The sequence below is a fragment of the Gorilla gorilla genome, chromosome 8 (assembly GCF_029281585.2).
Source record: "Gorilla gorilla gorilla isolate KB3781 chromosome 8, NHGRI_mGorGor1-v2.1_pri, whole genome shotgun sequence".
NCBI classification, from domain to species: Eukaryota; Metazoa; Chordata; class Mammalia; order Primates; family Hominidae; genus Gorilla; species Gorilla gorilla.
This window is the reverse complement of record NC_073232.2, coordinates 47,270,841-47,297,660: the sequence shown is the minus strand read 5'-3', so window position 1 is coordinate 47,297,660 and position 26,820 is coordinate 47,270,841. Positions and strand designations below refer to the sequence as shown.

At 42.9% G+C, this 26,820-nt stretch overlaps 2 protein-coding genes across 7 annotated transcripts in view; both read right to left on the bottom strand.

The window, feature by feature from the left end:
• Window positions 1–13,723, bottom strand: part of DNA2 (DNA replication helicase/nuclease 2) — a 59,274-nt gene extending 45,551 nt beyond the window's left edge. For 2 of the 3 annotated variants that reach the window (XM_055353640.2, XM_055353639.2), the window contains exons 1-5: window positions 13,527–13,713; window positions 11,720–11,902; window positions 9,862–10,045; window positions 7,402–7,547; window positions 844–975 (exon numbers count right to left, since the gene is read on the bottom strand). In XM_055353640.2, coding sequence (XP_055209615.1) covers window positions 844–975; window positions 7,402–7,547; window positions 9,862–10,045; window positions 11,720–11,902; window positions 13,527–13,600 — 719 coding nt within the window. In that variant the 5' untranslated portion in view covers window positions 13,601–13,713. Of the gene's footprint in view, window positions 1–843; window positions 976–7,401; window positions 7,548–9,861; window positions 10,046–11,719; window positions 11,903–13,526 lie in introns of all 3 variants that reach the window. The other variant, XM_031015474.3, reaches the window with a different exon arrangement.
• A 72-nt stretch (window positions 13,724–13,795) lies between these two features.
• Window positions 13,796–26,820, bottom strand: part of SLC25A16 (solute carrier family 25 member 16) — a 54,817-nt gene continuing 41,792 nt past the window's right edge. For 2 of the 4 annotated variants that reach the window (XM_004049500.5, XM_055353642.2), the window contains one exon: window positions 18,343–25,211. In XM_004049500.5, the coding sequence (XP_004049548.1) occupies window positions 25,055–25,211 (157 nt within the window). In that variant the 3' untranslated portion in view covers window positions 18,343–25,054. Of the gene's footprint in view, window positions 15,135–18,342; window positions 25,240–26,820 lie in introns of those variants that run through there. The other 2 variants (XM_019035512.3, XM_004049501.4) reach the window with 2 other exon arrangements.

The following is a 26,820-nucleotide window of genomic DNA, read 5'->3' as shown; positions in this document are numbered from 1 at the left end:
GTTGCTCACACCTGTAATTCCAGTACTTTGGGAGGCCGAGGTGTGTGGATCACCTGAGGTCAGGCGTTCAAGACCAGCCTGGCCAACATGGCAAAACCCTGTCTCTACTAAAAATACAAAAAATTAGCCGGGTATGGTGGTGGGTGCCTGTAATCCCAGGTACTTGGGAGGCTGAGGCAGAAGAATTGCCTGAACCCGGGAGGTGGAGGTTGCAGTAAGCCGAAATCATGCCACTGCACTCCAGCCTGGGCAACAGAGCAAGACTCTGTATCAAAAAAGAAAAAAAAAAAAAAAAAGAAGAAGAAAGAGGCTGGGCACAGTGGCTCACGCCTGTAATCCCAGCACTTTGGGAGGCTGAGGCGGGTGGATCACCTGAAGTTAGGAGTTCGAGGCCAGTCTGGCCAACATGGTGAAACCCTGTCTCTACTAAAAATACAAAATTAGCCAAGTGTGGTGGCAGGCGCCTGTAATCCCACCTACTTGGGAGGCTGAGGCAGGAGAATCACTTGAACCTGCGAGGCGGAGGTTGCCAGGAGCGGAGATCAGTGCCACTGTATTTCCAGCCTGTGTGACAGAGCAAAACTCCATCTCAAAAAAAAAAAAAAAAAGAAAATATCTATCTACATATAGAAAATAAGCTATCATAATAATGAAAATAAAATTTTCTATTCACTGGGTTCTTTTTTGTCATGGAAAGATACTTAGGACCATAATTTATAAAATAAGCAAGCAAAATGGCTAATTGTAATTACTCAATCTTTAAAAACTTTGATTCAACACACAGAATGGCATCCTGGTCTAAAAATATGAAGACTATATATATAAACAAAACGTGTTTCTTACAGAGAGAGCTGCATCTGAGGGAAGTCAGTCGAAGTGTTTTTATGCATGAAATCTCCTGCCCATTTACAAAACGAAGGAAGATAGTCCTCTACTTCTTGTTTTATTTCATCTTGACTTAGATTTAAGCGGTACCTGCCAAAAATATAATAGTAAATAGACTTAGACTTAAGCGGTACCTGCCAAAAATATGATAGCGAATATGAAAGTATAAATATGAGAAAAGTAAACGAGGACAAAAAAATACATATAAGCAACCCAACTGTTCGTCAGCCAATAAATGGATAAACAAAATGTGGCATACTCCATACAATGCAGTATTATTCAGCTATAAAAAGGAAGGAAATTCTGACATATGTTATAACATTGAAGAACCTTCAGGACATTATGCTAAGTGAAATAGGCCAGTCACAAAAGGACTAATATTCATATGAGGTACCTATAGTAGTGAAAATCACAGAGATAGAAAGTAGAATGGGGGTTGTCAGAGGCTGAGAGGAGGAAAGAAGGGAGCGTTATTGTTTCAAGGGCACAGAGCTTCAGTTTGGGAAGATGCAGAGTTCTGGAGATAGATAGGGTGATGGCTGTACAACAAGGTGAATGTACTTTGCCTCTGAACTGTACCCTTAAAAATGGTTAACATGGGCAGAGCGCAGCGGCTCACATCTGTAATCCCAGCACTTTGGGATATGGAGGCAGGTGGATCACAAGGTCAGCAGTTCGAGACAAGCCTGGCCAACATGGTGAAACCCTGTCTCTACTAAAAATACAAAAATTAGCCAGGCGTGGTGGTGCATGCCTGTAATCCCCGCTACTTGGGAGGCTGAGGCAGGAGAACTGCTGGAATCCAGGAGGCAGAGGTTGCAGTGAGCCAAGATCGCACCAGTGCACTCCAGCCTGGGCAAGAGAGCAAGACTCCATCACAAATACACACACACACACACACACACACACACGTTAACATGGTAATTTTTTTCTTCTTTTTCTTTTTCTCTTTTCTTTATTTTTTGAGACAGGGTCTCGCGCTGTCACCCAGGCTGGAGTGTAGTAGCGCTATCTCGGCTCACTGCAACCTCTGCCTTATAGGCTCAAGTGATTCTCCCCGCTCAGCCTTCAGAGTAGCTGGAATTACAGGCACACACCACCATGCTAAGCTAATTTTTTCGTATTTTCAGTAGAGATTGGGTTTCACCAGGTTGGCCAGGCTGGTCTCAAACTCCTGGGCTCAAGCAATCTGCCCACCTTGGCCTCCCAAAGTGCTGGGATGACAGGCATGAGCCACCGCACCTGACCTAATATGGTAATTTTTTTTTTTTTGAGACAGAGTTTCACTCTTGTTGCCCAGGCTGGCGCGATCTCTACTCACTGCAACCTTTGCCTCCCAGATTCAAATGATGCTCCTGCCTCAGTCCCCTGAGTAGCTGGAACCATAGACATATGACACCACGCCCAGCTAATTTTTGTATTTTTAGTAAAGACGGGGTTTCACCATGTTGGCCAGCCTGGTCTTGAGCCCCTGACCTCACATGATCTGCCCGCCTCGGCCTCTGAAAGTGCTGGGATTACAGGGTTGAGCCATTGCGCCTGGCCTAACACGGTAATTTTTATGTGCATTTAACCACAATTTTTAAAAAACATCCAAATAATGCCAAGCATGGTGGTGTGGAACTATAGTCCCAGCTACTCAGCAGGCTGAAGCGGAAGGATCGTTTCAGCCCAAAAGTTTGAGGTTACAGTGACCTGTGATCTCACCACTGTACTCCAGCCTGGGTGACAGAGTGAGACCCTGTTTAAAAAAAAAAAAAAAATCCAAATAACACTGAAACAGTGATATGACATCAAATTTCAGATAATTTGCTCTAATTCACACCATGGTCTAATTGGAAGAGTCCCAGTTACACCTTTGGGATTAAAAAAATGGAGATATTGCTCCTGAAACCAAGCAATGGAAAGTAGAAATGTAAAAGAGAAAAAAGGGTCATATGGACAGAAAGGCAGTATCAGCCTTACAACATGAAAGGACAGTATACAGGAATGTTAACTTATGTGAGAAATCTACAGAAACAAAAAAACCTAAGTCTCAATTTTTCAGGGTTCTTACAAGGTCAAAATTATGTCGTAACAATATGAATACATTATTTATCATTTTCCTTTCATAAGAGTACAGTTGAATTTTCTGAGGGTACATGACATAAAACATAGAAATATTTTGAATGCAGAAGCAGATACAAGAATCCACGATCTTATATGAAGTCATACATTTAAAACATTTGCAAAAATAGAGGCTTGGTCTACACCCATACCACCCAGAACGCAGCCGATCTCATCTTATTTCAGAAGCTAAGCAGGGTTGAGCTTGGTTACTACTTGGATGGGAGACCACCTGGGAATATTGGGTGCTGTAACTTTAAGAAAGAAAGAAAAAAAAACGGCCAGGCTCTGTGGCTCATGCCTGTAATCTCAGCACTTTGGGAGGCAGAGATGGGCAGATCACCTGAGGCTGGGAGTTCGAGACCAGCCTGACCAACGTGGAGAAACCCCATCTCTACTAAAAATACAAAATTAGCCAGGCATGGTGGTGCATGCCTGTAATCCCAGCTACTCGGGAGGCTGAGGCAAAAGAATTGCTTGAACCCGGAAGGCGGAGGTTTCGGTGAGCTGAGATCGTGCCATTGCACTCCAGCCTGGGAAACAAGAGTGAAACTCCGTCTCAAAAAAAAAAAAAAAAAAGAAAGAAAAAAAAATAGAGGCTGGAGGATTGTTTGAGGCTACAGTGGGTGATAATTTCATCATTGCACTCCAGCCTGGGCAACAGAGAGACACCTTACCTCAAAAAAAAATAAATAAGGAAGAAAGAAAGCAAAAAGAAACTGAAAAAATGTAAAACAATGACATTCATTACATTTTTTTACAATAGTTTTTTTCATTAAAATGTTATGTTAACAAGCATAGATTGATATTTTTGAATGAAATATATTTTAGGCTAGGTGCAGTGGCTCATACCTATAATCCCAACACTTTGGGAAGCCAAGACGAGTGGATCACTTGAGGTCAGGAGTTCAAGACCAGCCTGGCCAATATGGTGAAACCCTGTCTCTACTCACAAACACAAAAATTAGCCGGGTGTGGTGGCAGGCACCTGTAATCCCAGCTACTCAGGAGGCTGAGGCAGGAGAATTGATTGACCCAGGAGGTGGAGGTTGCAGTGAGCCGAGGTCATGCCATTGCAATCCAGCCTGGGCGACAGAGCAAGAGTGTCTCAATAACAACCACAACAAAAATGAATATACATGTTAATTTCAAATGAATTAATAAACATGTTTTACTTTCTAGTACAGTAATTAATCATAGATATAGCCCACATAAACAAAAGCTCTTTCCAGTCTTTAATAATTTTTTAGTGTAAAGGGGTCCTGAGAGAAAAAGTTTTGAGAACTGCTGTTATAAACTTACCCTCCCAGGATGATTATTCCAGTTCCTTCTTTATGTTTAAGCTCCGCAATCTTAATAACTACTCTAGGGTGGTAGGGGCTTATCAGTTTGTATACAAAATCACACCTAAGTTTGAATCCTAACTCTGCACTACCAGATGTATGACTAAGAGCAAGTCATGGTTAATTAAGCCTGTTTCCTCATCTGTAAGGAGGAGATAATAACTACCTTACAGAGTCAGTCTGAGGATTAAATAGAACAATGTATGTAAAGCACTTAGCTGATGGTAAGCCCTCATTAAAGTATAGGCTGAGCATGGTGGCTCACACCTGTAATCCCAGCACTTTGGGAGGCCAAGGAGGGTGGATCACCTGAGGTCAGGAGTTTGAGACCAGCCTGGCCAACATGGTGAAACCCCATCTCTACTAACAAATGCAAAAAAATTAGCCAGGCATGGTGGCACACGCCTGTAATCCCAGCTAAAGAGAAGGCTGAGGCAGGAGAATCACTTGAACCTGGGAGACAGAGGTTGCAATGAGCCAAGATCACGGTGCTGTACTCCAGCCTGGGCGACAGAGCCAGATTCAAAAAGAAAAAAAAAACATTACGATGTAAAGACCTGGCCGGACGCAGTGGCTCACGCCTGTAATCCCAGCACTTTGGGAGGCCGAAGCGGGTGGATCACGAGGTCAGGAGATCGAGACCATCCTGGCTAACACAGTGAAACCCCGTCTCTACTAAAAATACAAAAATTCAGCCAGGCGTGTTGGTGGGCGCCTGTAGTCCCAGCTACTCGGGAGGCTGAGGCAGAATGGCGTGAACCCAGGAGGCGGAGCTTGCAGTGAGCCGAGATTGTGCCACTGCACTCCAGCCTGGGGGACAGAGCGAGATTCCATCTCAAAAAAAAAAAAAAAAGATGTAAAGACCATGATGATAACCATAAATACAGTGCTAACTATAGGTCAGCACTATTCCAGGCGTGGTGGCAGGCGCCTGTAGTCCCAGATCAGATACTCGGGAGGGTGAGGCAGGAGAATGGCGTGAACCCAGGAGGTGGAGCTTGCAGTGAGCCTAGTGAGCCACTGCACTCCAGCCTGAACGACAGAGGAAGACTCCGTCTCAAAAAAAAAAAAAAAAAAAGATACAACTTATAATTTTTCTCACTTGCTTAAGGGAGCACCATAATAACACATTCATCAGACATTGAGACTTCAGGATACTACACATTTACCATATAACTGTGCAATATTTCTAACACCAAATTTAATAAGCTGTTACTTTCCTAGGTTTCTGCCACCTCCAGCTTACCAAGACTGACAGAGCAGAGTTGTGTCAGCCCTCTGAGAGAGCCAGTCCAATAGAGAAGACAAAATTAGCAATGCTAGCTCTGCCAAAATTGACTTAAACAAAATAGCAACCACAGGTTGAAAGAGAAGCTGAAACTCCTCAAGCCAGGAAGCAACTGCTAATACCAAAGCATCCAAAAAGATCTAGAGAAACACACATTTAGAGTACTGAAGATGAAGGTTATCCTTGCAAAAGGCTGTTTGAAATCAGGCAGTTTCCAGTTGATTAAAAATGATGTAGATGACCATATGGTCTCACAAAGTCTCATATATTGCCAGTAGAAATGTAAACTTGGACAATGTCTATAGAGAGCAATTTGGTAATATGTATCAAAATTTTAGGCCAGGCCTGGTGGCTCATGCCTGTAATCCCAGCACTTTGGGACGCTGAGGTGGGTGGATCACTTGAGGTCAGTAGTACAAAACCAGCCTGGCCAACATGGTGAAACCCCGTCTTCACTAAAAGTACAAAAAAATTAGCCGGGTGTGGTGGCTCATGCCTATAATCCCAGCTACTCGAGAGGCTGAGGCAGGAGAATTGCTTGAACCCGGGAGGTAGAGGCTGCAATGAGCCAAGAGCAAGCCACCGCACTCCACCCTGGGTGACAGAGCAAGACTCCGTCTCGAAAACAAAACAAAACAAAACAAAACAAAAACTGGTAAGGTAGGCCGGGCGCGGTGGCTCACGCCTGTAATCCCAGCACTTTGGGAGGCCGAGGCGGGCGGATCACCTAGGTCAGGAGTTCGAGACCAGCCTCAACATGGAGAAACCCGGTCTCTACGAAAAATACAAAATTAGCCAGGCGTGGTGGTGCACGCCTGTAATCCCAGCTACTTGGGAGGCTGAGGCAGCAGAATTGCTTGAACCTGGGAGGCAGAGGTTGTGGTGAGCTGAGATCACGCCATTACACTCCAGCCTGGACAACAAGAGCGAAACTCCACCTCAAAAAAAAAAAAAAAAAAAAAAAAACTGGTAAGGCAGGCCAGCCATGGTGGCATGTACCTGTTGTTCCAGATACTCAGGAGGCTGAGGTGGGGAGAAACACATGAGCCCAGTCGTTTGAGTACAGCCTGGACAACATAGCAAGACCCCTATCTCCCCTCCAAAAAAAAAATACTGTAAAGCTGCATTTTTTTTTTTTTTTTTTTTTTGAGACGGAGTCTTGCTCTGTCACCCAGGCTGGAGTGCAGTGGTGTGATCTCGGCTCACTGCAAGCTCTACCTCCCGGGTTCACACCATTCTCCTGCCTCAGCCTTCCGAGTAGCTGGGACTACAGGCGCCTACCACCATGCCCACCTAATTTTTTGTATTTTTAGTAGAGACGGGGTTTCACCATGTTAGCCAGGATGGTCTCGATTTCCTGACTTCGTGATCGGCCCACCTCGGCCTCCCAAAGTGCTGGCATTACAGGCGTGAGCCACTGCACCTGGCCGTAAAGATGCACTTTGAAACTAGTTTCATCTTCTTCCCAACCCCATATAATTCTCAGTATATCACACTGTTTCTAGAACTAATGCAAAAAAGTTCTTTATACATTCTCTGAAAGTAGTTAAGGAATCTGTTATGCACATGTACAAAATATTTAGGTATTTTTACCCAAAAAGTTCCTGTTGAGCAATTTCAGAAACTCTTCACAGAGTTCCAACAGTGTACTAGAACTATGAAATCTGCATTTTAGATTACACTAATTTATATTGGATAGTCTACACAAATACTTTATAGTTTCTAGGACAGAAGTTATATAATAAAATTATACCTGCAGTTCTTCTTATAACTACTTACATTTCCTTCAGATGTCTTATTTCTTGAATTGTTTGAAAAGCAAGTTCTTGTAGCTTTTCTGGGGCAAAGCTATTATTTATTGCTTTTTGAAACACCTCATGGAGAACCGTACCAATTAGCATTTGGCGTGTGGCGGGATCAGAGCTCTACAAAAGCAAATCACACAGTTTATTTCACAACATATTAACAGACACAATTGTATATTTATTACCTAATCTATTAAACCACCATAGCCAAAATGCACTGGTAAGACAAATACCAAAATATTAAAAAAATTTTTTCTGGTGCGTGGAATTATAAGTGACTTTCACTTTCTTCTATTCAGAATTGTCTGAATTACTGTATGAGTTATCCTTTTTTTTTTCTTTTTTGAGACAGAGTCTTGCTCTGTCACCCAGGCTGGAGCACAGTGGCACAATCTCAGCTCACTGCAACCTTCACCTCCCAGGTTCAAATGATTCTCATGCCTCAACCTCCCAAGTAGCTGGAATTACAGGTGTGTGCTATCATGCCTGGCTAACTTTTATTTTTTGTATTTTTAGTAGAGGCAGGGTTTCACCATGTTGGCCAGGCTGAGTATGAATTACTTTTAAAATCAATGTTCTCCATTTTGAAAAAAATTAAAATAACCAATATTTTAAAATTCAAAATATTCTCAAATAATTAATATTTAAAGTATCGTTCTCTTATTTCACTTGATAATCCACCCAATAGAAAAGTCAATAAAGGCATAGCTGATAAACTCATGTAAGTAAAAGATACCATTCAAACATAAAATGTAAACCTACTTAGCAGTAATGTTTGGGAAGAAAAAAAATTTTTTTAACCTACAGCGGAGATTTTTGGCAAGGAATTTTTCTCCACTCAAAAAGAAACACTACATTTCTTGATTAACTCTTGTATTAGCCTAGACCTTTTTTTTTTTTTTTTTGAGACAGAGTTTCGCTCTGTCACCCAGGCTGGAGTGCAGCCACGCGACTTTTGCTCACTGCAAGCTCCGCCTCCCGGGTTCACGTCATTCTCCTGCCTCAGCCTCCCGAGTAGCTGGGACTACAGGCGCCCACCACCACGCCGGGCTAATTTTTTTGTATTTTTAATAGAGATGGGGTTTGACCATGTCAGCCAGGATGGTCTTGATCTCCTGACCTCGTGATCCGCCAGCCAAAGTGCTGGGATTACAGGCGTGAGCCACTGCGCCCGGTCCAAAAAGTTTCTTAAAACTTAATATTCAGGCCAAGCACAGTAGCTCATGCCTATAGTCCCAGCTACTAGGGAGGCTGAGGTGGGAGATCGCTTGAGCCTGGGAAGTCAAGGCTTCAGTGACACACTTCACTCCAGCCTGGGTGACACAGTGAGACTCAAAATAAAAGTACGTTTCAAGAAAAATAAATAAAAAGCTGGGTGTTGGGTACAATCATCTCTTTGTATGTTTGAAATAGCCCAAAATACATTTTTGTTTGTTTTGAGACGGAGTCTCCTTCTATCCCCCACCCTGAAGTGCAGTGGTGGGATCTCGGCTCACTGCAACCTCCGCCTCCAGGGTTCAAGCAATTCTGCCTCAGCCTTTCGAGTAGCTAGGATTACAGGCGCACACCACAACGCCCGGCTAATTTTTGTGTATTTAGTAGAGACGGGTTTTCATCATGTTGGTCAGGCTGGTCTTGAACTCCTGACTTCATGATCCACTCACCTCGGCCTCTCAAAGTGCCGGGATTACAGGCGTAAGCCACTGCGCCCAGCCCCAAAATACGTTTTTTTTTTTTTGGAAACTTTTTATTTTATTTTAAAATAAAACTGCATGTTTCAAGAAAAATAAATAAAAAGCTGGGTGTTGAGTACATGGGAGTTTATTACAATCATCTCTTTGTATGTTTGAAATAGTCCAAAATACATTTTTGTTTGTTTTGACACAGAGTCTTGCTCTGCCGCCCAGGCTAGACTGCAGTAGCATGATCTCGGCTCACTGCAACCTCCATCTCCCGGGTTTAAACGATTGTCTGGCCTCAGCCTCCTGAGTAGCTGGGACTACAGGTGCACGCCACCACACCTGGCTAATTTTTCTAGCAAAATACATTTTTTAAAAGCAGTTTGCACATTTATTTTTAGTTTAGTGGGAATCACATGAAGCCAACTTTGGAAATGCCTAGGTGTGTTTAAATTTAAAAGTTTATCATTTAAATTAATTTTCTTATTATAATTACTTATTTTATTAAGCCCTGAACAAGATTCGAAGGACTCAGGCACCTGGCCTTTAGTCCTAGCACTGCCACCTCATAGTTATGTGGCTATGGGGCAAGTCACTTCACCTCTCTGAGCCCATTTTCCTCATCTATAAAATGCAGCTAATTAATACCATTTATTTTATAGGGTTGCTGGGAGGATTAAGTGAAATAATAAATGTAAAAGTGCTCTGTAAAACTCTCAGACCCTGCAGAAACATTAACTGTTACTATTATTTACCCTAAAAGTTTCACTCAGGACAGCTCTTCTCATACATCGAATACTACTGGCTATGCTGGTGCCAGAAATCAGCATGTCTGGATACAGAATCAAATATCCAAAATCTTTATCTATTATCCAAGTATCAGATGTGCAGTCTCCCTCCAAATGAATGATATCTCCTGGCTCTACTGGAACAGAACACCTGAAAATAAAGCAAAGTTAAAGTATAAATACATAGCTTAGGTTCCTACATGTAAACGTATTAGGGAGGCTTCAGAAAAATAAATGAGTATTTTATCTGAAGAAGAAAAAAATATTTCTAAATTTCTGGGTCTTTAAAAAAAAAAATCAAATACCAGGATACAGTCTTCTAAAACAACTCCTAGTCATTCTATCCCTTTCTATGTGTCAAACACATCTGAGAATACTCAAGGGTCTTCTATAAATCCCAAAGGGAAAACAACTTAGTGCCAGTAAAGTCTATTGCAAAAGCTATCAAAAAACCTTTGCTAATGTAATATATAGCTCCAATTATGAATTGGGTTGTTTTAATAATTTACTCTTTCTTAAGACTTTTAGGAAATCTACAGCTTGTATAAGTCTTGAAGCATGAAGCCAAATCCAGTGTAGCAAGAATAAAATCAAACTGAACTAGTTGAAACTAGGCCAGGCGCGGTGGCTCATGCCTGTAATCCCAGCACTTTGGGAGGCCAAGGCAGGTGGATTACCTGAGGTCAGGAGTTCAAGACCAGCCTGGGCAACATGGTGAAACCCTGTCTCTACTAAAAATACAAAAATTAGCCGGGCGTGGTGGCGGACGCCTGTAATCCCAGCTACTTGTGAGGCTGAGGCAGGAAAATCGCTTGAACCTAGGAAGCGGAGGTTGCAGTGAGCTGAGATCGCGCCATTGCACTCTAGCCTGGGTGACAGAGCAAGACTCCGTCTCCAAAAACCACAACAACAGAAAACAAATTAATTCACGGCTTAGACGAAGAGTCAAAGTTAGACCTCTAGCTTTTCTGCACCTACACTTCACCCCTCACATACCACACTTTGGGTAGAGAAATCTAAGGCCTAAGAATGTTCATATGTTTTAATTAATTTTGCTTTTAGTTAAAACTAACATGTGTTTAAACTGCAATCTTAGAATGTACTGGGAAGACCGGGCGCGGTGGCTCACGCCTGTAATCCCACCACTTTGGGAGGCCGAGGTGGGCGGATCATGAGGTCAGGGGATTCGAGACCATCCTGGCTAACATGGTGAAACCCTGTCTCTACTAAAAATACAAAAAAAAAAAAAAAAAAAAGAATGTACTGGGAAATAGGAAGTAGTCATCAATAAGGTCCTTTGTACGTGATTTTCTTTTCTTTTTTTTGAGATGAAGTTTCGCTCTTGTTGCCTAGGCTGGAGTGCAATGGCATGATCTCAGCTCACCACAACCTCCACCTCCCAGGTTCAAGCGATTCTCCTGCCTCAGCCTCCAGAGTACCTGGGATTACAGGCAAGTGCCACCATACCCAGCTAATTTTTTTTTATTTTTAGTAGAGACTGGGTGTCTCCATGTTGGTCAGGCTGGTCTCAAACTCCTGACCTGAGGTGATCTGCCTGCCTTGGCCTCCCAAAGAGCTGGGATTACAGGTGTGAGCCACCATGCCTGGCCCACGTGATTTTCAAATGACAACAAAAGTCAATTTTTGGAATATGAGACTTGAGATACAGGAGTAATAGATACAATTTTCATGCAGAATTGGCTAGGATCAAATCTACTCCCTTTTAAACAATTAAATTATAGTAACATTCACAGAAGCCATTTGATGAGTTTTACGATGGTACCCTTAAGATTCAAATCGGTGCTCAAAGTCACATAAAAATTACCAGTCATTCCTCAGGATGCATAGTTCTTTATTTTCTAGTGACTGTGAAGCAGTGATGACCAGGCGCTTTTCACAGTTTCCCTCTTTGTTCTGTACAGTATTGACTGCCAACACCAGGTACCGGTTATCCATTCCTGGGCTCAGAACTGTTCTTGGAAAGGAAGCTACCACTTTCTTCTGAAATCTAAAGCACACACATACAAAACCATTTTAGCACAACCATGAAATAAGAGGCCACCCAATATGTTTTATCTACAAACCAATCTTCCAGTTTTCTAGGTTTCTTTCTTCTGAAAAGCTTATTGCAATGACATTTAGACAAAATAGGTAAAATTAAGAGAGCAAAGACACAGAAGAATTCCTATTATAAAAACTTCCCAGAAGTAATGCCATTTCAAACATGCTCATGATATAAGATTTTCCATTTTAATTTCTGTAAGGAGTTCTGTGGGACACTCATTACAATGAGGATTAAAAATAAACTGGAAGCCAGGCATGATGGCGCACACCTGTAGTCCCAGCTACTCAAGAGGCTGAGGTGGAAGGACTGCTTGAGCCCAGGAGTTTGAGGCTGCAGTGAGATACGATCATGCCACTGCACCCCTTCCTGAGCGACAGAAAAAGACCCCGGTTCTGGCGGGGAAAAAAGAAAGGAAAGTATAAATTGGATAACATTAAACAAGAAATTTCTACCACTGGTGCAAGCCTTCCCAAAGTACAAGTAAAAGGAGATGTTTTGGACACGATCCTTTTTGTAAATATGAGACTTATGTTACGGAAAAGGGTATTGTCCGTGGTTCACTGAAAGTCCTATCATGAGCCACAGAATTGTACTTAGAAATAATTTAGTCCAACCTGCTAACGTAATGCCGGAAATCTTTCGATAAAATCTCACTGGACAGAAAGCAGGCTTAATACCTATCGACTTAGCTCAATCCTTTACAGAGTAATTCAGAACTTTATTACTTATATTTATAGTGGGTAAGTCAATTTGTCAATACTTTCATCCATCGGTCCAAGCTGTCTAAAATTATGCAAAATAATAATCTCTCAAGAAAACAGCCCTTCTCCTATTAAGTACCTCTTAAGTCTTCCCCGTTTGACTGAGGCATCAGTGAGGGCCCAGAGGGTCCAAAGTCATTACCTCTCCAGTGATAACACCAAACGCCTTTCACATTACCCTGCAAGTTATCTTCTGTTACCTGACCGTAGGCTCTATTATTTTGCAAACGCTTTATTCCTGTACTCCACCTAACCTCAGGCCATGAATTTCGCAAGATTGGCTATGATGCCTTAAAGATGTTTCTCAAAAGGAATGGCTGATCAAAAGCCCAAACGCAAAAGTCCCTCAACGCTAATTAGCATTATTGCTATAATATTGAAAGTAATTCCACATTATGACCGTGGTTAACTTCCTCTGATCATTTATATACACCATGCTGAGGGTGCAGAGATCTCCCAAGGATAAATTAATCCAACTAAACATCGAGAAAAGCCTACGGCGGTTGCAATTTCCTATTATAAAAACATTTCAGTGGCCGAAACTCCTCAACTTAGGGACAGAGGTGAAATCAAGGGAAACAATGAACTGCTGGGCAAGGGAGAGTCCAGGCTCTGGCTGAATGTGGCCCCAAAGAACACCTTGGGAGGCGGGCCCCGACTCCGGAGGCTCGTCGGGTGCCCAGGGAGCTGCAACGGGTCCCTGGGCCCCGGACCCGGTCAGTCTGAGGCGGTGCGGACGCAGCCTCTCCCGCTCCTTCTTTCAAATCTCCCGCTTTGTTCCCACACCCTCCCCCCTCTCCGCTCACAGCTCCGCCGGCAGCTCCGCCTCCTCCCAAAAACTCTTCTCCATCAGCAGCTCCAGTTCGTTCAGCTGCTCCATCCTGGACGCGGGGATCGCAAACTGTAGACAGAAAAGACAGCGGAACCGGGGGTAACACAGAAAACTTAAAAAAGGGAAAGAGGCGCGAGCCTGCGCACCTCACGCGCATGCGCCAACCCGCAGAGGTCCCAAATGACCTGCGCCAGGCCGCCCCTCCCGCGCCGGCGCGTTCCACGTGGGGCGCCTCACCTGAGCAGCAGGGCTCTGCCCCCTGCCTTTGCTCCCTTGCTTAGGACTGGGAATACAGGGAGTCTTCATATCTGAAGCAGACTAAACGCTCCTGCCTTCTCTCTTGACACTCCAACCCGTGTCCGAAACCTCCCGGGTTCACACCATTCTCCTGCTTCAGCCTCCCAAGTAGCTGGGACTACAGGCGCCCAGCTTAGTTTGAACACAACCTTTACACGCTTAGTTTGAACACAACCATTTGTAGTTGCCCAAAACCAGGCACCCCTGGTTAGCCTTCAGAATTGTGCACTCCCTGGGAAACAGCCTCTCCCCTTTTTTTCAGAAAACTCATTGAGAAAATAGAAACTGTCGGATAGGAACTCCTTGATCATGCCACGGCTAAATCTACAAAACTTCTGGCCGGGCATGGAGGCTCACGCCTGTAATCCCAGCACTTCGGAAGGCTGAGGCGGGAGGATCACGAGGTCAGCAGTTGAGACCAGCCTGGCCAACATGGTGAAACTCCATCTCTACCAAAAATACAAAAATTAGCCGGGTGTGGTTGTACGCGCCTGTAATCCCAGCTACTCGGGAGGCTGAGGTAGAATAGATTGAACACGGGAGGTGGAGATTGCAGATCCCGCAACGGCACTCCAGCCTGGGCAGAGCGAGACTCCGTCTCCAAAAAAAAAAATTCTACAAAACTTCTAATATCTGCACCATTCTTCATAACCTCTTTCGACCTTTTTTCAATAGCAGACAAAGTGTTCTTCTGGTTAAAGGGCAATTGCTCCACTTGCGCTTGGCATCCCAGGGCTTCAAGCATTCTCAAGGGGATCGCTTCTTCAGTTATTCTCTTGTATCATCAGCCTCGCCCTCACTATTGGATTGAGCCTCTAATATGGCCTGGTGTCTCCCATTTTTAAAAGATGTTTCCTTGCTGGGCACAGTGGTGTGCACCGATTTTTGATATTTATATACTTCTCTCATCTGGAGGCATTGACAAGAACATCCAGAGCCATGTTAAATATCAGTGGTATAATTGTTATCCTGATTTTTGTTATTCGTTTTTTAAATAGATAAAATGCGCCGGGTGCCTGGTGGCTCAGGCCTGTAATCCCAACACCTTGGGAGGCCGAGGCGGGTGAATCACTTGAGGTCAGGAGGTCAAGACCAGCCTGGCCAACATGGTGAAACCCAGTCTCTACTAAAAATATACAAATTAGCCGGGTGTGGTGGTGCACGCCTGTAATCTCAGCTACTCAGGAGACCGAGGCAGGAGAATCACTTGAGCCTGGAAGGCAGAGGTTGCAGTGAGCTGAGATCAGGCCACTGTACTCCAGCCTAGGTGAAAGAGTGACTCAGTCTAAAAGAAAAAAAAATTGGCAAAAAGTTAATATATTTATCATGTACATGGGCTTTCAAATATGTACACACTGGAATGGGAGTTATTCTATTAGTATTTGTCCCTGATATCAACAGCTTTATGATCTACCTTTGCAAGTGATATAACATCACGGTAGTCACAGGCCCACTCAGCTAGATTCAAGGGAAGGGGAACACAGTTCCTACCTCTTGATGGGATGAGTGTCAACGACACATAAGAAAAGCATATGGGGCCTGGTGGCTCACGCCTGTAATCTCATCACTTTGGGAGGCTGAGGCGGAAGGATCATCTGAGGTTAGGAGTTTGACACCAGCCTGGCCAACATGGCAAAACCCCATCTCTACTAAAAATACAAAAATTAGCCAGACATGGTGGCGCATGCCTGTGATCTCAGCTACTTGGGAGGCTGAGACAGGAGAATCGCTTGGACCTGGGAGGCAGAGGTTACAGTGAGCAAGATTGTGCCACTGCACTCCAGCCTGGGCAACAGCGAGAATCCATCTAAAAAATAAATAAAACCATAGGAATTGGGATGTGTTCTGGTCATTGTTGGAAAGTATAAAGGTATACTCTGCCAAAATGTCCTTTATTAGATTGAGGAAGACCCCTTTGTTCTAAATACGATTCATTTTGATAACGAATAAATGCTGGATTTTGTCAAGCAGTTATTGCATCTATAGAAGGACTGTATGGTTTTTCTCCTTTATTCTGTTATTATGAGAAGCTTTACCATTGATTTCACAATGTTAAAAAAAACTTTGCATTCCTAGGATAAACCCAAATTGGTCATGACATAATAAACATTTTATGTATTGCTGGATTTGATTTGCTCTGTTGTTAAGAATTTTTCCATCTATGTTGGTTTTTTGGTTGTTTTGTTTCTTGAGACAGGATCTTGCTCTGTCACCCAGGCTGTAGTGCTGTGGCACAATGACAGCTCACTGCAGCCTCGATCTGCCAGGCTCAAGTGATTCTCCCGTATCAGCCTCTCAAGTAGCTGAGACTACAGGAGTGTGCCATCACACCCAGCTAATTTATTTTTTTATTTTTAGTAGACACAAGCTCTTGCTGTGTTGCCCAAGCTGGTCTTGAACTCCTAAGCTCAAGCAATCCTCTCAACTCAGCCTCCCAAAGTGCTGGGATTATGGGTGTGAACCACCAAACCTAGCCCATCTAAGTTCTTGAAGGATACTGATTTGTAATTTTCTGTTTTATAACAGCATTGTGGGGTTTGGGTATCAGGGTTATACTGGCATCATAAAATGAGTTGGGAAGTGCTCTCTTCTAATTTCTAGAAGTTTCTGAGATTATTCCTTAGCTATTTAGTACACTTCACTACCTAGCCCTGGGGTTTTCTTTGTGGAAAGGTTTTTTTTTTTTTTTTTTTTTTTTGAGACGGAGTCTCGCTCTGTCACCCAGGCTGGAGTGCAGTGGCGTGATCTCGGCTCACTGCACACTCCACCTCCCGGGTTCACACCATTCTCCTGCTTCAGCCTCCCAAGTAGCTGGGACTACAGGCGCCCACCACCACACCCGGGTAATCTTTTGTATTTTTAGTAGAGATGGGGTTTCACCGTGTTAGCCAGGATGGTCTCGATCTCCTGACCTTGTGATCCGCCCACCTCGACCTCCCAAAGTGCTGGGATTACAGGCATGAGCCACCATGCCTGGCCCTGTGGAAAGGTTTTTGATGATGAATTCAATTTATTATTTTTTTTTAGACGGATTTTCCGCTTGTTGCCCAGGCTGGAGTGCAATGGTGCGATCACGGCTCACCACAACCTCCGCCTCCTAGGTTCAAGCGATTCTCCTGCCCCAGCCTCTCAAGTAGCTGGGATTGCAGGCATGTGCCACCACGCCCAGCTAATTTTGTATTTTTAGTAGAGACGAGGTTTCTCCATGTTGGTCAGGCTAGTCTCGAACTCCCAACCTCAGGTGATCCACCCGCCTCAGCCTCCCAAAGTGTTGGGATTGCAGGCGTGAGCCACCACGCACGGCCCTCAATTTCTTAATTTTTTGGGACAGGGTCTCACTCTGCCACTCAGACTGGAATGCAGTACTGCGATCACAACTCACTGTAGCCTTGACCTCCCTAGACTCAGTTGATCCTCCTACCTCAGCCTCCCAAGTAGCTGAGACTATAGGTGCACATCACTATGTCCAGGTATATTTTTAAAAGCAGACACAGGGTCTCACTATGTTGTTTGGGCTGGTCTCAAAATCCTGGGCTCAAGTGATCCTCCCATTTTGGCCTCCCAAAGTGCTCAGATTACAGGCATGAACCACTACGCCTGGCCTCACTTTCTTTAATTGGCTACGCAGATTTTCTGTTTCATCTATGTCAGTCTTGGTTGAATTTTTCAAGGTATTTTTCCATTTCATCTAAATTGTCAAATTTCTTTTTTTTTGCTGTTTTTGTTTGTTTGTTTTTTTGAGACAGGTTCTGGCTCTATTATCTAGGCTGGAGTGCAGCCTAATCTCGGCTCACTGCAACTTTCCCCTCCCAGGATCAAGCCATCCTCCTACCTCAGCCTCCCAGGTAGTTGGGACCACAGGCGTGCGCGAACACACCCAGCTAATTTTTGTATTTTTTGTAGAGATGGCGTTTAGCCATACTGGCCAGGCTGTACTCCAACTCCTGAGCTCAAGCTGCCCACCCACCTTGGCCTCCCAAAATTCTGGGATTACAGGTATAAGCCACCACACACGCCTGGCCCTTAATATCTTTTAAACATCTGTAGGATCCACAATGATGTCCTCTTTCTCATTCTTGAGATTTGGGGTTTATTTTCTCTATTGTCTTTTTAATTTTTATTTCTGTTTTTTGTTTGTTTGTTTTTCAGACCGAGTTTCGCTCTTATTGCCCAGGCTGGAGTGCAATGGCGCGATCTCGGCTCACCACAACCTTCACCTCCCAGATTCAAGGAATTCTCCTGCCTCAGCCTCCCGAGTAGCTGGGATTACAGTCTTGCATCATCACACCTGGCTAATTTTTGTATTTTCAGTAGAGACAGGGTTTCTCCATGTTGCTCAGGCTGGTCTTGAACTCCTGACCTCAGGTGATCCACCGCGCCCAGCCTTTTATTTCTGTTTTAACTGCAAACCATCACTGACAAAGCAGTGATCTTTGTAAAAACATAATCAGACAATGATACCAGCTGAAAATATTCAATAGTTTCCCATTGCATTCTTTTTTTTTTTTTTTTTTTTTTGATATGGAGTCTCACTCTGTTACCCAGTCTGGAGTGCAGTGGCGTGATCACAGCTCATTGCAACCTCCACCTCCTGGGTTCAAGCAATTCTCCTCCCTCAGCCTCCCAAGTCGCTGGGATTATAGACGTGCGCCACAACGCCCAGCTATTTTTTGTATTTTTAGTAGAGACAGCATTTCACCATCTTGGCCAGGCTGGTATCAAACTCCTGACCTCAGGTGATTCGCCAGCCTCGGCTTCCCAAAGTGCTGGGATTACAGGTGTGAGCCACTGCACCCGGCCTTCCCATTGCATTTAGAATAAAAAACAAAATCATTACCATATCCTGTAAATGGCTACATGATCTGGCCTTTGTCTATTTATTTATTTATTTTTTTTGAGATGGAGTCTTACTCTGTCACCAGGCTGGAGTGCAGTGGCGCGATCTCAGCTCACTGCAATCTCCACCTCCTGGGTTCAAGTGATTCATCTGCCTCAGCCTCCCGAGTAGCTGGGACTACAGGTGCACACCACCACGCGCAGCTAATTTTTGTATTTTTAGTAGAGATGGGATTTCACCATGTTAGCCAGGATAGTCTTGATCTTTTTTTTTTTTTTTTTTTTTGAGATGGAGTCTCAGTCTGTCACCCAGGCTGAAGTGCAATGGCGTGGTCTCAGCTCACTGCCACCTCCACTTCCCAGATTCAAGCGATCCTACCACCTCAGCCTCCCGAGTAGCTGGGACTACAGGCACATGCCACCACACCCGGCTAATTTTTGTATTTTTAGTAGAGACAGAGTTAACACTATGTTGGCCAGGCTGGTCTTGAACTCCTGACCTTGTGATCCGCCCACCTCAGCCTCCCAAAGTGCTGGGAATACAGTAGTGAGCCACCATGCCTGGCCTGGTCTTGATCTCTTGACCTCGAGATTCACCCATCTTAGCCTCCCAAAGTGCTGGGATTATAGGCATGAGCCACCACGCCCCACCGCCTTTGTCTATTTCTTTAACTCCATCTGTTGCTACTCCTTCATGCACAATACTTCAGTCACACCAGCCTTTCGGCAATTCCATTGTCAAACCAAACTTTTTCCTGTTTCGGGGTTTTTGTTCTTGGCGTTCTCTTCACCTGGGCCAGTCTTTCCCCTGAACTCTTTGCATGGCTGTCTCCTTTTCATCCTCCATGTGTCTGTTGAATGTACATATAGCACATCAAAGAAACCTTTCCTTGACCATTCTCAAGTAGCTTATTTACTGTTTTCATAAGCACTTTCCACAAGCTGTAATTATTTTATTGCTTGGCATGTTTATTGACAAGTTCAAATTTAATGACATGTTACAGTTTCATCTGAACAGTGTATTACTGTATTAAAGTATAGCATCATAGCTAAAAGAATAGGCTCAAATTCAGACCGGCTGAATTTGAATCCTAGATCTGCCACTTACGTGAACCTGGCCAAGTAATTTAATCTCCCTAGGCCTCGATTATTCCCATCTGTCAAAAAGAAATATTAAATGGTACTTATATCATAGTATTGTAATGGAGATTGAGCTAAGGCATCAAAGGTGCTTAAAACAAGGAATGCCACATAATATATGTAATTGTTATTATTTATCACCAGTTTCTAGTGCCCAATACTAGAATGTGTCTGGGATTCAAAGAATAGATGCGAGGAACTATGTAAAGTGTATGCTTGCTATACAAGTGTGTCAGGTATTATTGATCCAACTCTGCAAGGCAACCCATTAATTGTACATAGTTTGGGAATAATCCTTGGGGAAAAAAAATAAATAATTATACATAGGGTTTTTTAAAAAAACATTTTATATAAAAAAATGAGACAGAGTCTTGCAATGTTGCCCAGGCTGGGCTCGAATGCCGAGGCTCAAGTGATCCTCCTCGCTCAGCCTCTCAAAGGGCTAGAATTACAGACATGAGTCACTTCACCCAGCCATAAAAACTATTCATAAGTTTTATTTTATATATATATATAAATGATATGTATACATATATTTATTTTATATATTCATTTATTTATTCTTTTTTTTTTTTTTGAGACAGAGTCTCACTCTGTCACCCAGGCTGGAGTGCAGTGGGGCAATCTTGGCTCACTGCAACCTCCACCTTCTGGGTTCAAGCAATTCTCCTACCTCAGCCTCCCGAGTAGCTGGGACTACAGGCGCCCACCACCATGCCTGGCTAATTTTTATATTTTTAGTAGAGATGGGATTTCACCATGTTGGCCAGGATGGTCTTGATCTCCTGACCACGTGATCCGCCCACCTTGGCCTCCCAAAGTGCTGGGATTACAGGCGTGAGCCACCATGCCCGGCCAGGTTTTATTATATATTTGCCACTCATGCTGGCAAATCAGCAATAAGACATTTCTGCGAAGCAAACCAAATGACTTTATTTCTAAATTGTTTACTTCTTGAACTATTTGTGCTTCATTTCTCCCTGCTAGAACATAAAGTCTTCAAAAACAGGGACTAACCCTTCCTTCTACCCACCAGTAAACATCACTGAGTACCACTCTGATGCCATACCCTGTGCTCCCTGCCCTTGAAGGAACCAGATGTTGGGATGTGGGGACACTGATAAACAGGCAGTTAGCATAAAGTGTGGCACATACTCTATTAGAGAAATACCTGGTATTATATGCTGATTTGGGAACCCAAATCAGATTGCAAGTACAGCTAACAAGCCTCCCAAGGGAAGTCCTCCATAATGCTGACACAAGGTCTGGCACACAATTGGTGCTGAATAAATGGATGGTCAGTACCACGGTGAAGAATGGAATGAGGACAGGAGCACTGGCTCATGCCAGTAGTCCCAGCATTTTGGGAAGTCGGAGGGAGCAGATCACTTGAGGTCAGGTATTCAAGACCAGCCTGGCCAACAGGGCAAAACCCAGCTCTACTAAATACACAAAAATTAGCTGGGCGTGGTGGCAGGTGCTTGTAATCCCAGCTACTCGGGAGGCTGAAGCAGGAGAATCGCTAGAACCCAGGAGGTGGAGGTTGCAGTGAGCTGAGATCACACCACTGCACTCCAGCCTGGGCAACAGAGTGAGGCTCTGTCTCAAAGAAAAAAAAAAAAGAAAGAAAAATACAAAACTCAGCCGGGCATGGTAGCACATAGCTGTAATCCCAGTTACTTGGAAAGATGACTCGGGAAAATCGCTTGAACCCGGAGGTGGAGATTGCAGTGAGCCGAGATTGCACCACTGCACTCCAGCTTGGGTGACAGAGTTAAGACTCTCGTTAAAAAAAAAAAAAAAAAAAAAAAGAATGTAATGAGATATTATTAAACATATCCAGTAACTTCTCCACCTTCTACAGGTAATTATTGAAAACTAGGAGGTACACCTCACTTATCAATCTGGAAACCAGACCACTGTCCCATTCTACAGACCAGAGAGCTATACCCACTGAGAGGTGGAAGAGAGGAACAATAAAGATCAAAAAAGAAATAAAATGTCAGTCTTCAAATGGAAGATAACCTGGCAAGATGCACTTTGGGTAATCTATCTGAAATAAATCAGATATAAACACAGTCATTATTTTAAATATTCTTCCATTCTGACTTATGTTTAGCATTTGTGCTTCAATATGTAAACAGTTAAAAGAAAGAAATTGTCAAAACATGGATAAAATTTATTTTTAATATCCTCTGTATTCTATAACATATAGAATGCAAATTTTTATTTAAAAGATATTTGCAATCCCCTTTTACTGATAACATAACTGAGGTATCTTTTTTTTTTTTTTTTTTGAGATGGAGTCTTGCTCTGTCGCCCAGGTTGGAATGCAGTGGCACGATCTCGGCTCACTGCAAACCCCGCCTCCCAGGTTCAAGTGATTCTCCTGTCTCAGCCTCCCCAGTAACTGGGACTACAGGTGCGTGCCACCACGCCCAGCTAATTTTTTGTATTTTTAGTAGAGATGGGTTTTCACCATGTTAGCCACAATGGTCTTGATCTCCTGACCTCGTGATCCCCCCACCTCAGCCTCCCAAAGTGCTGAGATTACAGGGGTGAGCCACCATGCCCGGCTCAATACTTATTTTATATACTTAAATTATCTTAACATTTAATAACAATAATTAGCTACAGTGTGGTCTAGAAATGAAAATATACAAATGGTTTTAAGAACACATGTATTTCTTTTCTTTTTTTTTTCTTTTATACAGTCTCACTCTGTATAAAAGAAATTTTTGTACAGCCTTTTTTTTTCTTTTATATAGTCTCACTCTGCATAAAAGAAATTTTTATACAGGCTTTTATACAGCCGCCCAGGCTGGAGTGCAATGGTGCAATCTTGGCTCACTGCAACCTGTGCCTCCTGGGTTCAAGCAATTCTCCCTGCCTTAGCCTCCCAAGTAGCTGGGATTACAGGCGCCCGCCACCATGCCCGGCTGATTTTTGTATTTTTAGTAGAGACAGGGTTTCTCCACGTTGGCCACTCTGGTCTCGAACTCCTGAGCTCAGGTGATCCACTCGCCTTAGCCTCCCAAAATGCTGGGATTACAGGCGTGAGCCACCACATCTGGCCAAGAACACATGTATTTCTACCTACTGGTACACTTATAAATCATACAAAGATACATACTTATTTTTAAAATAAAGGCTTTCAAAATGAAACCAGCTCATCAAATTTCTACCAAGGTATGACAAGAAACCTTTTATGTAAAGAAATAAAAATTGAAGCAAAAATAACACTTTCAACTTAGTTTTCCTTCTTTTGTTTAAAAGAAACGGGGTCTCACTATGTTGCCCAGGCTGGTCTCGAACTCCTGGGGTCAAGATATCCTCCCGCCTCAGCCTCCCAAAGTGCTAGGGTTACAGGCAAGAGCCACCACGCCTGGCCTCAACTTAGTTTTCTAATATCTCCTTTTTTTTGAGATGGAGTCTCATTCTGTCACCCAGGCTGGAGTGCAGTGGTGTGATCTCAGCTCACTGCAAACTCCGCTTCCCAAGCTCAAGCAATTCTCATGTCTCAGCCTCACGAGTAACTGGGACTACAGGCACGAGCCACCACACCTGCTACTTTTTGTATTTTTAGTAGAGGTGGGGTTTCACCATGCTGATCTTAAACTCCTGACTTCAGGTGATCCACCCAACTCGGCCTCCCAAAGTGCTGGGAATAAAGGCGTGAGCCACCACACCCGGCCTTCTAATGTCTTTAAAGTCCCATCAAAGGGCCGGGCGCCATGGCTCACGCCAGTAATCTCAGCACTTTGGGAGACCAAGGTGGGCAGATCATGAGGTCAGCAGATCGAGGCCATCCTGGCTAACACGGTGAAATCCCATCTCTACTAAAAATACAAAAATTAGCCAGGCGAATTTTTGGTGGTGGGCACCTGTAGTCCCAGCTACTCGGGAGACTGAGGTAGGAGAATCACTTGAACCCGGGAGGCAGAGGTTGCAGTGAGCTGAGATCGCGCCACTGCACTCCAGCCTGGGCAATAGAGCGAGACTCCATCTCAAAAAAAAAAAAAAAAAAGTCACATCAGTTCTACAAATTACTCTTTCTGAACACAGAACTTTAAATATTCCCTTCCCATTTCTGACATGCTTATAATAAATCATAAAAAGTACTCTAAACAGAATAAATGGAATTCTTACATTTTAAAACATTTTCTTAATATAAAGGATAACAATTCAAATCATATTTTACATTTCTACGTCTTCATATTGCACTAAAGTTATTTTACATGGAAGAACTAGTTGATGCATCATAATACCTTAGAAACATTTTTTGATATTCACATCTATATTAATAAATATTTCACAGTCTACTTAAATATTCTAGTATAGAGTAAATCATCTAACAAAAACAAATCTATAGTGCTACTTTGTTTTTAAGAGCAAAGATATTCAGTATTTTTATTTCTGCCTCTGGGAAACACACTGACATTTTAAAACACATGTAAGTCACTCATAGTACCTCATAATAACATTTGAGCAAGACTTAGTCGTTCATTCATTTATTAAGCGGGGTTTCATGATGTTGCATAGGCTGGCATGGAATTCCAGGGCTCAAGTGATCCTCTCACCTCAGCTTCCAGAGTAGCTGGGATCAACCACATGCCCATCCCACCATGTCCAGCTTCTTCATTTATTTTTGTGTCTCTACATGGCTACTTTTTAAATACAACATTAATTTTATTTAAAAAATGAAGGAAAGAAGTGTTTTTCCTATTATCCAGTGGAGCATAATTGTGAGAAGAGAGATAACAAAAATAAAATGTCAATGCTGGCTGTTTCATAGAACTTAAAAATTCAATTCTCATTATTCTGTTGCAATATAACCAACCCTGTTTATTTTAATAATAATAAACACTGTCAGTCTTTTAAAAACCATGATAACAATTAAAAACTTTGAACAGCATGACAAAGCTAATGGCAACCTCTTGAACCCCGTTTTAAAGCTAGTTCTACTTCCAAATAAAACTTTAAAGCGGTTTAGCCAGCATCAGCTTAGGAATATTTTCTTCAATGTTCTAAGGTATAATGTTTGGCATCAAAAAGTATGGTAAGCACTTCTGATTTGTGACTAAAGAAAAAATAATCAAGTACTAAAATACCAGTGGCTCTTGTGACAGGGTAAATATCCCTATTCAAGTAATGTTCCCCCCACAATTATAGTAATGTTTCATTTCTCCCTCTGAGAATGTATTAAGAAAAACCAACCATAATTTTTTTTTAGTTGAGGTGAAAAAACTGCTTCATAAGTTCGTATGTTGTAAAAGCCACTGCTTGAGAGGGAATACAGCGAATGTAATTAAGAGATAAACCACGATAGAGTCCTTTTCGAATTCCATGGTGTCCATAGACATACTTCATAGTATCCCGCATGGTACTGAAAGACAATGATTAAATGATGACCTCTATGCCCACTCATGAAGAAACAATTTCAGGATCCATAATATCAATTTTGTTTTTTTGAGATGGACTCTTGCTCTGTCACCCAGGTGGGAGTGTGGATTGCAGTGGCACGATCTTGGCTCACTGCAGCCTCTGCCTCCCAGGTTCAAGTGATTCTCCTGCTTCAGTCTCCTGAGTAGCTGGGATTACAGGCACGCGCCACCATGCCCAGCTAATTTTTGTAATTTTTAGTAGAGACGGGGTTTCTCCATGTTGCCCAGGCCAGTCTCAAACTCCTGACCTCAGGTGATACACCCGCCTCGGCCTCCCAAAGTGCTGGGATTACAGACATAAGCCACCGCGCCCGGCCCATAATATCAATTTTTAAAGAAGGTTAAATGCCATCTTGAATAGCTTTAGAAAGACAAATGTTATAACAAGTGAAAATTTTTTCATAATAAAAAGGCAAGTCATTCTAAACAAGTACAAGCATTATGCATCAAACTTCAGGACTCATTAGTACAACATATTTTGTTTGTACTATGTCTATGACATTTACTGGACAACACTATTTCATACTTACATTTGAAATACTAATGCAATCCTTTTAAAGGATGTATATCCAGTTGCCCTTTAAGCCTTTATTATAGCTCAAGTTGTATAGTATCAACAGCAGGTGGTTATAGAACTAAAGCTTGAAGGACTATCTTTCAGATTTCAGCAATGAACACTTTCCTGTTTCAGAGTTGTTCCTTTCCTTTCAAACCAATAACTTGGGCTTGGGCTTTCCCTTTCAATAGGCAATCTGGACCGAAATCTTTTCAAAAATCTTTTTTTTTTTTTTTTAAGAGACAGGTTCTCACTCTGTTGCCTAGGCTGGAGTGCAGTGGCAATCATAGCTCACAACAGCCTCCAACTCCTGGGCACAAGCAATCCTCCCACCTCAGCCTCTTCAGTAGCTGAGACTATAGGCACACACCACCATGCCTCACTAAATTTTTTGTTTGTTTGTTTTTAGTTAAAAAAAATTTTTTTAGAGCCAAGGTCTTACAATGTTTTCCAAGCTGATCTCAAACTCCTGGCCTCAAGTGAACCTCCCACCTCAGCCTCTCAAGTAGCTGGATACAACAAGCACAGGGCAATGCTCCCAGCCCAAAAAATCTTTTGGGTGAACACAGCAATCCAAATTCATGAACAAATGTTCTGCTCTTCCCCTGAGAGACAACATATCACCAATCAAATGGAATGGTTCTAAATTACTATAAAGAAAACTCTGGAGCTGTGCTATACAATCACAGCAGCCACTAGCCACATACGGCTATTAAGCACTTGAAATGTGGCAGTCCAAATCAAGACGTACTGTGAGTGTAAAATATACCCTGGATTTCAAATAGTTTGTATTTAAAAAAAAGAAACAAAATAATGAAATGTTGAGGTGATAACAGTTTAGGTTAAACAAAAAATATTTTTAACAATTATATATATATTTTTTCTTCTTTTTCTTTTCTTTTTTATTGACACGCAGTCTCGCTGCCAGGCTGGAGTGCAGTAGCATGATCTCGGCTCACTGCAACCTCCGTCTCCTGGGCTCAAGTGATTCTTGT